We start from the raw sequence: 11,395 nt of genomic DNA, 5'->3' as shown, positions 1-11,395 counted from the left end.
GGAATAGTTTAGGTTAGATGGGCTTCAGATTGGTTTCACAGGTCGGCACAACATCGAGAGCTGAAGGGCCTGTACAGCGCTGTAATGTTCTATGTTCTATGATACAGCTTATAGTCCAACAGATTTATTTGAAGTCACAATCTTTCATGCCATCCATGATGACAAACATCTCACTAGGGCCATCCCTAAACCTCCACTTCTCACCTTCAAACAACTGCCAAACCGCAAACAGATCATCATTTGCAGCAAACTAACCAGCCTTCAGAAGAACAGCGACCACAATACAACACAAGCCTGCCACGGCAACCTCTGCAAGACATGCCAGATCATCAACATGGACACTACCATCACACATGGGAACACCACCCACCATGTTCACAGCAGGTACTCATTGTGATTCGGTCAATGTTGTTTACCTCATACGCTGCAGGAAAGGATGCCCCAAGGCATGGTATATTGGTGAGACCACGCAGACGCTACGACAACAAATGAATGGACACCATGCAACAATTGTCAGGCAGGAATGTTCCCTCCCAGTTGGGGAACACTTCAGTGGTCAAGGACATCCACCCTCTGATCTTCGGGTAAACGTCCTCCAAGGGAGCCTTTGAGATACACAACAATGCAGAATCGCCAAGCAGAAACTGATAGCCAAATTCCATACATATGAAGACAGCCTCAACCATGATCCTAGGTTCATGTCGCGCTACATGTAATCCTGCCATACTGTTCTGTGTTTGTAAAATCTTCCTTACTGTTCTGTTTTGACACCATCACCTTGATAACTTACGATCTCTCTACCATAATTAGTTTGTACAGTTTTTGATTACCTGTTACTTTGGTTCAGCATGTGACTCATACCTATCATGTTATTCCAGCCATTTGCCTTGTCTCTAGCATCATTTTATTTTTGATCTTTTTGTAATCATCTCCATTCCTTAATTAATCGGAATATAGGTCATTCCTTCACTTGCTCTTCAGCTATTGACACTTAAACCATTTGACACTTTTGATCACCTGCAAAGACTTATTATTCAGCATGTCAACACTCCACTCACACCATTTGTACTATCTTTTGACACTCTTAATTACCTAGAATTATCTTGCATTGATCTCTCCACCTACAAATTCTGTGCCTGTGTGCTTCCCTTCACTTCGCCTGATGAAGGAGAAGCGCTATGGAAGCTTGTGATTTCAATAAACCTGTTGGACTATAACCTGGTGTTGTGACTTCTGACTTAGAGGGTATGAACTATAAAGGAGAGGCTAGAAAAACTCAGGTTGTTTTCTCTGGAGTGGCGGAGGCTGAGGGGAGATTTGATAGAAGTCTATAAAATTATGAGATGCATAGATAGGGTTGACAGTCAGAATCTTTTTCCTACAGTTGAAATGTCTGAAACTAGGGGGCATGCATTTAAGGTGAAAGGGGAAGTTCAAAGAAGATGTGAGGGGCAAGTTTTGTTTTTACACAGAGTGTGGTAAGCGTGTGGAATGCGCTTCTACAGGTGGTGGTGGAGGCAGATACAATTGGGGCATTTAAGAGACATTTAGATAAGCACATGAATATGCAAGGAATGGAGGGATATGGACCAAGGGCAGGCAGAAGGGATTAATTTAATTTGGCATCATGTTCGGCATAACGTGGTGGGTTGACAGGCCCATGCCTATGCTGTACAGTTCTATGTTTATAAATGACAGCAAGTCTCAGATATCATGTTATTAAAAATCGAGCTGAGCACCAGAGTGCATGGATTGCAATGAGCTGTGCCTAACTCTCAATCGCACAAAGTATTGAGCAGGGAGTGTTAAAGCAACAGTTTCTGCACTTTAAAGTTACAGGTAAACAGTAAAGTCATTGCTCCAAGGGAAGCTGCTGTGAGCAAATTAGTTGATTTACTTTGTACATTGGAGCAGAATTTAAATTCAAAATGAATGCATCATCTGTAATGCTCTTTATTAACTCATGGTTGGGAAGTTTGAGGAAACATTTGCATGTCAGTTCTTTAAAATTAATATCAATATATTCCCTGTATGGGATTGCATTCATAAATAGAAACATTCATAAGTCATAAATTGGGGACCATTTTGCTGCCAGTCTCCCCAGGCAGTTTCTTTAACACTTGGATCACTCTCGACCCAAACACTACTTGTCTTCTAAGCCAGAGTGTCACTTCAACACTGGAGTCTGTTACACTTAGTGAATGTACTAAATGTTTTTAAAAATACAGAATGGTGGCAGTAAAGTACTTACCGAAATGTCAGAGTCTGTCCGCTAGTGTAAGTGGGCTCCTTGGAGTACAACACACCAGATGAAGGAGAATCATTCCGAAGTGCCATGTCTCTACGACTGCTGAGACTAAACCCTTCGCAACCAGTGATCCACTCTATCGACAAGATTTAATAATGATGAATGTACAATCCTGTCTATTTAATTTTCAGTCAGCTCCCTTAGATAAGAGCTCGCCCTTAGTTACCCCGAGTGTAACTCTACCTACTAACCATTACAGGAAGATCTTAGATTAATACCATCTTTCCTGAGTGACAGACTAACGTAACCAGCTTTTGCGGTCCTTGAGAGTATATGGGGGGGTGGGGTAACTGAGATCAAGAAAGAAAGCAAACCCCACAGGACCAGAAAGCAAGGCAGCAAGTATCTCTGGGGATGGGGAGGATCATACTGTGAAATCTAGACAGCTTTGACATTAATGGACTAACTGACCATGTGCAGTCAGAGTGGTGTACCCACTCTGTGGAATACTCCAAGGACTCCATTCCGTACGCCCTTCTCCCCGTGCACAAACACGGAACGTGTAGTTAACATTTGGGTCAATGTGCAAAACTACAAATTCGGTGTCGGGTCCAATATAGACATCATCAAATTGGCAGGCAGAGCTTTTGCAGAACTGCAGTCGATACTCCTGTGCCACAAAGTCATCGTCATCCTAAATGTAAAGCAGAAGACATCCATTAGCTTCAATCTACATCATTTACAAAGTCAAAGCCCTGTCAGTGAGTAACAGCACCTTCTGGCATGACAGTGAGCCACAGAGAACAGGAAGAGCACCGCCACCCAAGTTCAGGTCCCACTTTGTCATCACCCCCAGACCTCACTGACCCTCTCCTAAGTTTGCATTGTGAAGTGCAAAACTTCTGTGAATGAAGTGAAACTGGAAAACTGAATGTTGTTAACACTTTGAGATTCAGTTGCATTTAAACCTGAGTAGATCAAATCTGTACAATTTTAAAGACAAAAACAGGAAGTAAAACTGAACTAACCAATGCAGCAAGTGTTTCCAGCATGTTCTGTTTGTATATCTAATTTTTATCTAGCTATTTTATGTATCTATTTGTAACCAATACAGCTGCTCTCCTCTCTCTGGTCACTTGCACACATCATGTCTGTATCAAACCTGCTATGAAGACATTTAATTCATCTCTCTCCTTTGATGTCACCCTGTAGCCCTGAAAACATTTTGCTTCCCAAGAACAACTGAAATTCTTTAGAAAATTACTGAATCTGTTTACACACGCTTTTAGACAACACATTTCAGATCTCTCAACTTACTCTGTCAAGATCATCTAGCTTATCACCTAAAATCTGTGGCCTCTGATTACTGACCCTTCTGCCAGGAGGAACAGTTTCATTTTTACTCCATGAAATCTCCTCAATTTTGAATCAAATGAAAGCTTCACCAAATCATTTAAATCTGTATAAGTGAAGAGGTAGATATGGTAAAGACAGCATATGGAATGCTGTTCTTCATTGGGAAAGGTATAGATTACCTAAGTAGGGATATAACTATGAAACTGTATAAGACATGGTGAGGCCACAGCTGAAGTATTGTGTACAGTGCTGGTCACCACATGACAGGAAGAGGGTAATTGCTCTGGATAGAGTGCACAGAAGATTTACCAGAATGTTGCCAGGGCTGGAGAATAGCAGCTGCAAAGAGAGATGAGAGGGGTTGGGGCTGTTTTCCTTGGAACAGAGAAGGTTGATGTGCAACATGATTGAAGTGTACAAAATTGTAAGAGTCACTTAGCTGAGAATTCAAAAATCAGGGGTCACAAATTCAAACTAAGTTGTAGAAGGATGACAGGGGACCTGAGGAAGAACATTTTTAATTCGCTGCCCGAGTTGGTCATGGATGTGGAGACACTAAACTCTTTGAAAAAGTACCTGGACCTGTGCCTTAAATGCTGTAAGCTGCAGGCCAATGGGGCATGTGCAGGAAGATGGGATTAGGAAGGGCATCAGAGGGTCTTTTGTTCGGCATTGACAAGATGGGCTGAATGACCGCCTTCTGTGCTTATCATTTCTATGGTTCTAGCACTCAAGCATCTTTCAGGGAGCAATATAACACATTCTCAATTTTTTGGGAGGGTGGGGAGAGGGCAAACAGGGAAAAAAGAACTTTTGCTCACATTAAGGGGGTACAGGTCAAAGGGAATGGTATTTAGGACAGGGCACAACCTTGTAAAATATTCCCACTGTCTTTGATTGTCAGTATCCCTTGGGGACTGGACAAAGTCTATCTGGGGGAAATGGAATGCTACAATTCAGGGGAATTAGAGGTCTGGGCAAATAAACCACTGTTGTACTAGTCAGCTGCCTGTCCAAAAGGAATGTCCACAGGCAGCTGGTCAGCATTCAACCCAAGATGTTCAGGAAGCATGGCTGATCAGTGATCAAACAAAGGGAGCAGAAGGAGAAGAGATTAAGCTGGGGTCCCATAACTTACCTGAAAGAGAACACATGCTGAGAATTCAATTTCACTCTGCTCTACGTGCTGTTAAAGTCAAGGTCCAAATGAAATCAATTGAGACTGATATGAGTATTCACCAGGGTGCCAGCTACATGAGACAGGCTCAATGGCCTGAGAAAACAGAGGCATTATAATGGTCACAGGGTAGGAATGAAATAGTAAATCCACTGCTAGGATCTTGCTGCCCATTCTGTCATGAGTTAATTTAATGAATGATAGGCTCCTGAAGCCATATGGCCCACTTCTGTTCTATGTGGCAGCCTTTCTCATAAGTTCAACAGTCTCTGGGTTTGCTCTCAAACACCCTCAAGTTTTAGTCCCATTTCATGTGAACGTAGTAGTTCCGACACTAATTTTCTTCCATTAACTTATGTTGGTAATGGGCAGGGTTGATGTTGGTGGCGGTGGAGAGGGGTGCGGTTGGGAAGAGGAAGAGACACAGGCATAGGGAGAAGGGGAAAAAGGAAGACATGGCTCCATCTCAGGATTTGCATTCAGTTCTATTTTGGACATGTTCTCACCTTGCACCATTGCACAAGAATCCCTCCAGGCCTTTCAGTCAGTTCTTCTATCTGAACAGGAGGACAAGATGCGATTGCTCCGTGGCTGAAGATTTGGTCCTTGACAAAACTGAGCAAGTTTTCATCTAACTGGGCTGATAAACATGGTACTTCCACCAATGAAGGGACTTCTGGCAAACTGAATTAAAAAGCAACATTTCAATAAACACAGAGCAGGATTTCAGAAGATAGGTAGTGTTTGACGTTGAATGCTTTTCTTCCCAGAATCCCTCCAGTATCTCCAACACTGCATCAAGCAACACCCTCCTATCAGAGCAAACTTGGTCTCAATTCCGACAACTCTCTACACATCAATTTCATAAATTGAGGAAACAGGAGTATGATGGTTAGTTTACTGGACTGTTAATCTAGAAACTTGGATTAATGATCTGAAGAAGTCAATTTAAATCAGCACAATGACTGGGAATTTCAATTCAGTTAATAAGTACATGAATACATACAAATGGATTATTTTTAGATTTTAAAAGGCATCAAAGGGTATGAGTAGAGAGTGGAAATATGGTATTGAGATAGAAGATCAGCATGTTGAATGATGGAGGAGGTTTGAAGAGCCAAAATGGCTTACTCCTAGTTTCCATGTAAATTAAAAAGTTAGTAATAACTATGGTGACCATGAATTATTGGATCATTATAACAACCAATTAGATTAATAGATGTTATACTAAACAGATTAACAAATGAGGGTTTATGGTTGGAGCTTAGAAATAAAAAAAAAGGGACAATCACACAACTAGGAGAATACCACAGGCCACCAAATAGTGAGGGGGAGATAGAAGGACATATATGTAGACAAGTTTCTGCCTATAAGAATAAGAGGGCAATGACAGTAGGAGATTTTAATTATCCCAATATAAACTGGGTTTCAAACAATATGAAGGGGCAGTGAGGATGTAAAATTCATGTACTGTGTCTGGGAAAATTTAAGCAATACGTGACAAGTCTAACAAGAGGAGATGCAATTCTGGATTTAGTTTTGGGAAATAAGGATGGAAAAGTGAGGGAAGTGTCAGTGGGCAACCATATCAGGGATAGTGACCACAATTCAATTAGATTTAGTATTATTGTGGAAAAGGACAGACAGAAATCAGGAGGAGTTCTAAACTGGGGGAAGTCAACATTTACAAAACCGCGAAGTGATTTGGAGGAGGTAGACTGGATAGGACGGCTAAAGGATAAACCAGAGGAAGGCACTAAAAACTGAGATGCTTAGGGCACCAAGCCTGCCCCCTCTAAAAATAAGAATGGTACTGGCAAATCTAGAGTGTCATGGCTGTCAAGAAAAATAAAGGGGAACATTAAACAGAAATAGAAAGCTCATGATAGTCTTAAAACACTGCAGATAGCCTAGACGAGTATGGAAAGTAAAAGGATCAAATTAAATAAGAAATAAGGAAATCAAAGAGAGGGCATGAAAAAATATTTGCAAGCAAAATAAAGGTAAACCCAAATGCTTTAGCAGTATACAAAGAGCAAAGGCACAGTTAAGGAGAAGGTGGGACGTAACAGAGATTAAAGGAGCTTGTGTGAAGATGCAGAGGATACGGGAAGAATTTTAAATGAATTCTTTGTCTCCATATTTCACAAAGGAAAGGGATGATATAGATATAGTAACCCAAGAGGAAGTGTGAAATATTGGACAAAATAATCATAATGAGAGGGGAAATATTAGAGGAGCTGGAATCCCTGAAAGTGGATAAGTCACCAGGGCCAGATAGATTATTCCCTGGGATGTCGAAGGAATTCAAGGAGAAAATAGCAGATGCTCTGAGGATTATTTTCTAATCTTCACTAGACACAGGCGAGATGCCAGAGGACTGGAGGAATGCAAATGTGGTTCCACCGTTTAGAAAGGGTACAAAGGGAATGCCAAACGATAGGCCAATTAGTCTTACTTTGGTGGTAGGGAAATTGTTAGAATCAATCCTGACACATCAGACAAACTGACACAGAGGCTAGGACTAGTCAGCTTGGCTTTGTTAAGGGGTCATGCCTTACAAATTTGACTGAATTCTTTGAGGAAGTGGCAAGTAGGATCGATAAGGGTAGTTCAGTGGATGTTGTCCACATGGATGTTAGTAAGGCATTTGACAAGATCCCACATGGCAGAATGGTCAAAAAAGTAAGATCCCATGGGATACAGTGTAACCTGTTGAATTGGATCCGAAGTTTGCTTAATAACAGGAAACAAAGAATAATGGTTGATAGCTGCCCTTTAGAACGGAAAGATGTTTCAAGTGGTGTTCCGCAGTGCTAGTTTGGGATGCCTGCTATTTATTTTGTATGTTAACACGTTGGACTTGAACGTCATAATTGGGGCATAATTGGGAAATGTGCAGACAACACAAAAGTTGGCCATGTAGAGTGCTGGTCACTGTAGTTACAGAAGAATGAACCACTTCCAATGCATTAGCAAAGAAGGTTTACTAGACTAGTAACTGGATAGTGAGGAGATAACGTACATAGTCCAGTTGGCATAGGGAATAGCTGGAAGCTCCAAAATGTTATGGATGGCTTGATGGAGTGGGCAGGAAAGTGGTAGATGGAGTTTAATTCTGGTAAGTGTGAGGTAATGCATTTTAGAGAGGTCAAACAGTAAAAGGGAATATGTAATAAATGGGAAAATACTGAGAGAGGTAGATGAAATGAGATATCCTAATGAGCAAGTGCACAGGTCCCTAAAGGTAGCTCTACAGGTAGATAAGGTTGTAAAGACAGCATATGGAATGCTCTCCTTCATTGGCAGAGGTATAGAATGCAAAAGTAGGGACATAATGATGAAACTATAAGACATTGGTGAAGCCACAACTGGCGCATTGTGTACAGTGCTGGTCACCAGATTACAGGAAGAGGGTAACTGCTCCAGATACAGAAGATTTACTTAAATGTTGCCAGGGCTGGAGAATTGTTTTTCCTTGGAACAGAGGAGGTTGATGTGCGACATGATTGAGAGGTATACAAAACTGTGAGGGGTAGAGACCGAGCAGACAGGAGGAACCTGTTTTCCTTGGCAGACAGTTCAAAAATCAGGGGTCATAAATTCAAGCTCAGAGATAGAAGGATTAGTGGCGGGGGGAACCGGATGTGAGGAAAAAAATGTTTTACACAGAGGGTGCTGGATGTCTGGAATTTACTGCCTGAGTTGGTGGTCAAGACAGAGACCCTAAACTCTTTCACAAAGTACCTGGTTCTGTGCCTTAAGCACTGTACACTGCAGGGCTTTGGGAAACATGCAGGAAGGTGGGTTTAGAAAGGGCATATGAGTGCCTTTGGTTCAGCATGGACAAGATGGACCAAAAGGCCACCTTTTATGCTGTATTATTTCTATGGTTCCAATAAACTTCCTTTTCAGGGAAGGAAAGATGACATCTTTCTTAGTTTGCATGCACATGGCCCACCAGTAATTTGATAGCTCTTAACAGAGGCTTGCTAGAGCAGCGAAGAGATTGAACAAAAAAAATGACACACTGCTCCCATCTATGAATAAAAACAATAATTTTTTTTGGGGGGGAGGTGGTGTTGGTCACTGAGCCCTTGACATCTTAGTCCTCTGCACTTTTGATCCCAACCTTCACTTTTATCGTTGTGCACTTTCATTATTAGCCTTTTGAATGTCTCCCACTGCTCGGATGTGGATTTTCCTGCAAGTAGCTGCTCTCAATCCACTTTAGTCAGATTCTGTCTTATCATATTAAAATAGACCTTCCCCCAATTCAAAACCTTCATTTCCAGTCCATTTTTGTCCTTATCCGTAGGTACTTCAAATTATACTGAATTCCAGTTACCATCACCAAAATGTACCCCCACTGTCACAACTACCATTCATCTGAGTTTGTTCACTAAAATAAGGTCCAGCCCTGCCCTCTCTCTTTTAAAGCTTTCTACATGCTGGCTTATAAAACACTCATACCTTTGGACCCCTCTAAGTCTTTCACCCCTTGTCTATCCTGGTTAATATTGGGGAAGTTGAAATCCCCTAGTATTATCATGCTATTATTTATACATTTATGTTATTTTGTCTGTTTATACCGCACTCACTTTTATAACAGAGAAAAAAAAAGAAATAACTCAAACGGAAAACTACTGACCTGTCAAGTTGGATTTGCAAAGCTTTTTTAGTGAAGTTTCCAAGTTTCTCCTCCTGTGCTGTTCCACAGCACACAGCAACCTCTCCTGTAAAACAGTAAAAAGACTCATCAGTTAAGAAACAACTGCAAGACAATCCTTTAAGTTCAAAATTTCTTTCCATTTCCATTCCCCTTCATCATAAAATTTTCAGTGCCCACTGAGCCATGGCTGACACTGGTGTTTTGGTAGGCATTTGGGCACTAATAGTTTTACCTTCTCGGAGTAGCTCATCAGCCGTGTTCACACCATGCTCGATTAACTTCTGACAGTCGTCGAGGGGCTTGATGCTCTCCTGCTCAATTTTATCCACTTCCTGGAGCAGCAATACTAACCGTTCATCCAGCAGTTTGGTCAACTTGGCCTTCAAGTCATTAAAATGATTCTTCAAAACATCACGTGTCTGTACTGCACTTCCAGTGATCTGGAAGGAAAAAGCAAACTCAACAACATGACAAAAAGCAAGAAACATATACAGAGACAGGCCAGTAGTCATCATAAATGGAATCTAGATTATAACAGACTAACAATGCTTTCTGATAATGTACCTGTACACCAGTACTTCCATTAAAGGCTTCCCCATAATTATTAAGTGGATAAAAGACAGAATACACACAGTGTTTTGCGGTTCAGCAAGTTCAGTCTCTCACCATCCAATACTAACTTCCACATTTAAATATCAACTCTGCTTTCCTCTCTATAGATGCTGCCAGATCTACTGAGGATTACGGCATGAGCATGGTTTTTATTTTGCCAAGTTCCACTTTATCTATCCATACCTGTGCCTAAGCTCATCAGCTGCTAAAACTGCGTCTTCGTGACATATTGACTCAATTATGCCTTGCTTGCTGTCTTCCCACCTTGCACCCTGTTATGTTTAATTCATCTAAAGTTCTGCAGTGAGTTCTGCACACCCATTACCGTGTTCATTGAGATGTTGCCAGTCCAGATTGAGATCAATTTTAAACTTCTTATCCTTGTTTTCAAAAGAACTTTCAAAAGTTGATTGGACTAGGTTGTTTGCAGGTAAAGGGATGTCTGATAAGTGAGATTTTCAGAAGTGTGATAACAAGAGTTCAGAGTCATCACGTTCCTGTTAAGAGTGAAAAAGGCAAGGCTGGTAGGATTAGGAAACAATGGATGAATAAAGATTTTGAGGTTCTAGTCAAGAATAAAAAGAAAGAAACATACATTAGATATCGACAACTGGGTTCAAATGGACCTCTTGAACAGTATAAGGGACATTCTTAAGTGGGAGATCAGAAAGGCAAAGAGATGATATGAATACATTAACAGCAAGCAAGCAGCAAGAGTGCACGAAAGTAGAGCCCGTTAAAGATCAAACAGGTTGACTTTGTGTTGAACCTCAGGAGATGGGAGAGATATTAATGAATATTTTGTGTCAGTTTTTACTGTGGAGAAATAAATGGAGACTAGAGAATTCAGGGAAATAATTACTGATGTTTTGAAAACAATTCACATTACAGAAGAGGAAGTGCTGGAGGTCTTAGAAAATATAAAAATCCAGGACTTCATCTAATGTATCCCAGGTTGTGGGAAGTTAAGGAGGAAATTGCAGGGCCACTTGCAGAAATATTTGTATCATCAATAACTATAGGTGAGGTGCCAGATGACTGGAGAGTAGCTAATGTTGTGCCTTTGTTTAAGAAGGAATGTAAGGAGAGGCCTGGGAACTATAGACTTGTGAGTCTGACTCTGGTGGTGGGTAGGTTGTTGTAGGTGATTCTTAAAGATAGTGTTTATATGCACTTGGAGAAGCAAGAAACAATTAGGGATAGCATGGTTTCGTGCGAGGGAAATAGTGTCTCACAAACTAGTTTGAGTTTTCTGAAATAGTAACGAAGAGGATCGATTATGGCAGAGCAGTAGACATTGTTTACTTGGACTTCAGTAAATGTCTTTGAC

At 41.1% G+C, this 11,395-nt stretch overlaps 2 protein-coding genes across 2 annotated transcripts in view; both read right to left on the bottom strand.

Annotated features, from left to right (window-relative positions):
- rhbdl3 (rhomboid, veinlet-like 3 (Drosophila)) overlaps nt 1–11,395 on the bottom strand; it is a 368,344-nt gene that overhangs the window by 69,702 nt on the left and 287,247 nt on the right. The window lies entirely within an intron of this gene.
- The window catches only part of crlf3 (cytokine receptor-like factor 3), a 44,886-nt gene that overhangs the window by 10,747 nt on the left and 22,744 nt on the right, over nt 1–11,395 (bottom strand). The window contains exons 2-6 of the mRNA XM_048610829.1: nt 9,686–9,893; nt 9,433–9,517; nt 5,288–5,465; nt 2,720–2,942; nt 2,252–2,384 (exon numbers count right to left, since the gene is read on the bottom strand). Of these exons, the coding sequence (XP_048466786.1) occupies nt 2,252–2,384; nt 2,720–2,942; nt 5,288–5,465; nt 9,433–9,517; nt 9,686–9,893 (827 nt within the window). The remainder of the gene's footprint in view (nt 1–2,251; nt 2,385–2,719; nt 2,943–5,287; nt 5,466–9,432; nt 9,518–9,685; nt 9,894–11,395) is intronic.

Source organism: Rhincodon typus, chromosome 23 (assembly GCF_021869965.1).
Source record: "Rhincodon typus isolate 14 chromosome 23, sRhiTyp1.1, whole genome shotgun sequence".
In the NCBI taxonomy this organism is placed as follows: domain Eukaryota; kingdom Metazoa; phylum Chordata; class Chondrichthyes; order Orectolobiformes; family Rhincodontidae; genus Rhincodon; species Rhincodon typus.
The sequence above is the reverse complement of the archived record's forward strand: the minus strand, read 5'-3'. Positions and strand labels throughout refer to the sequence as shown.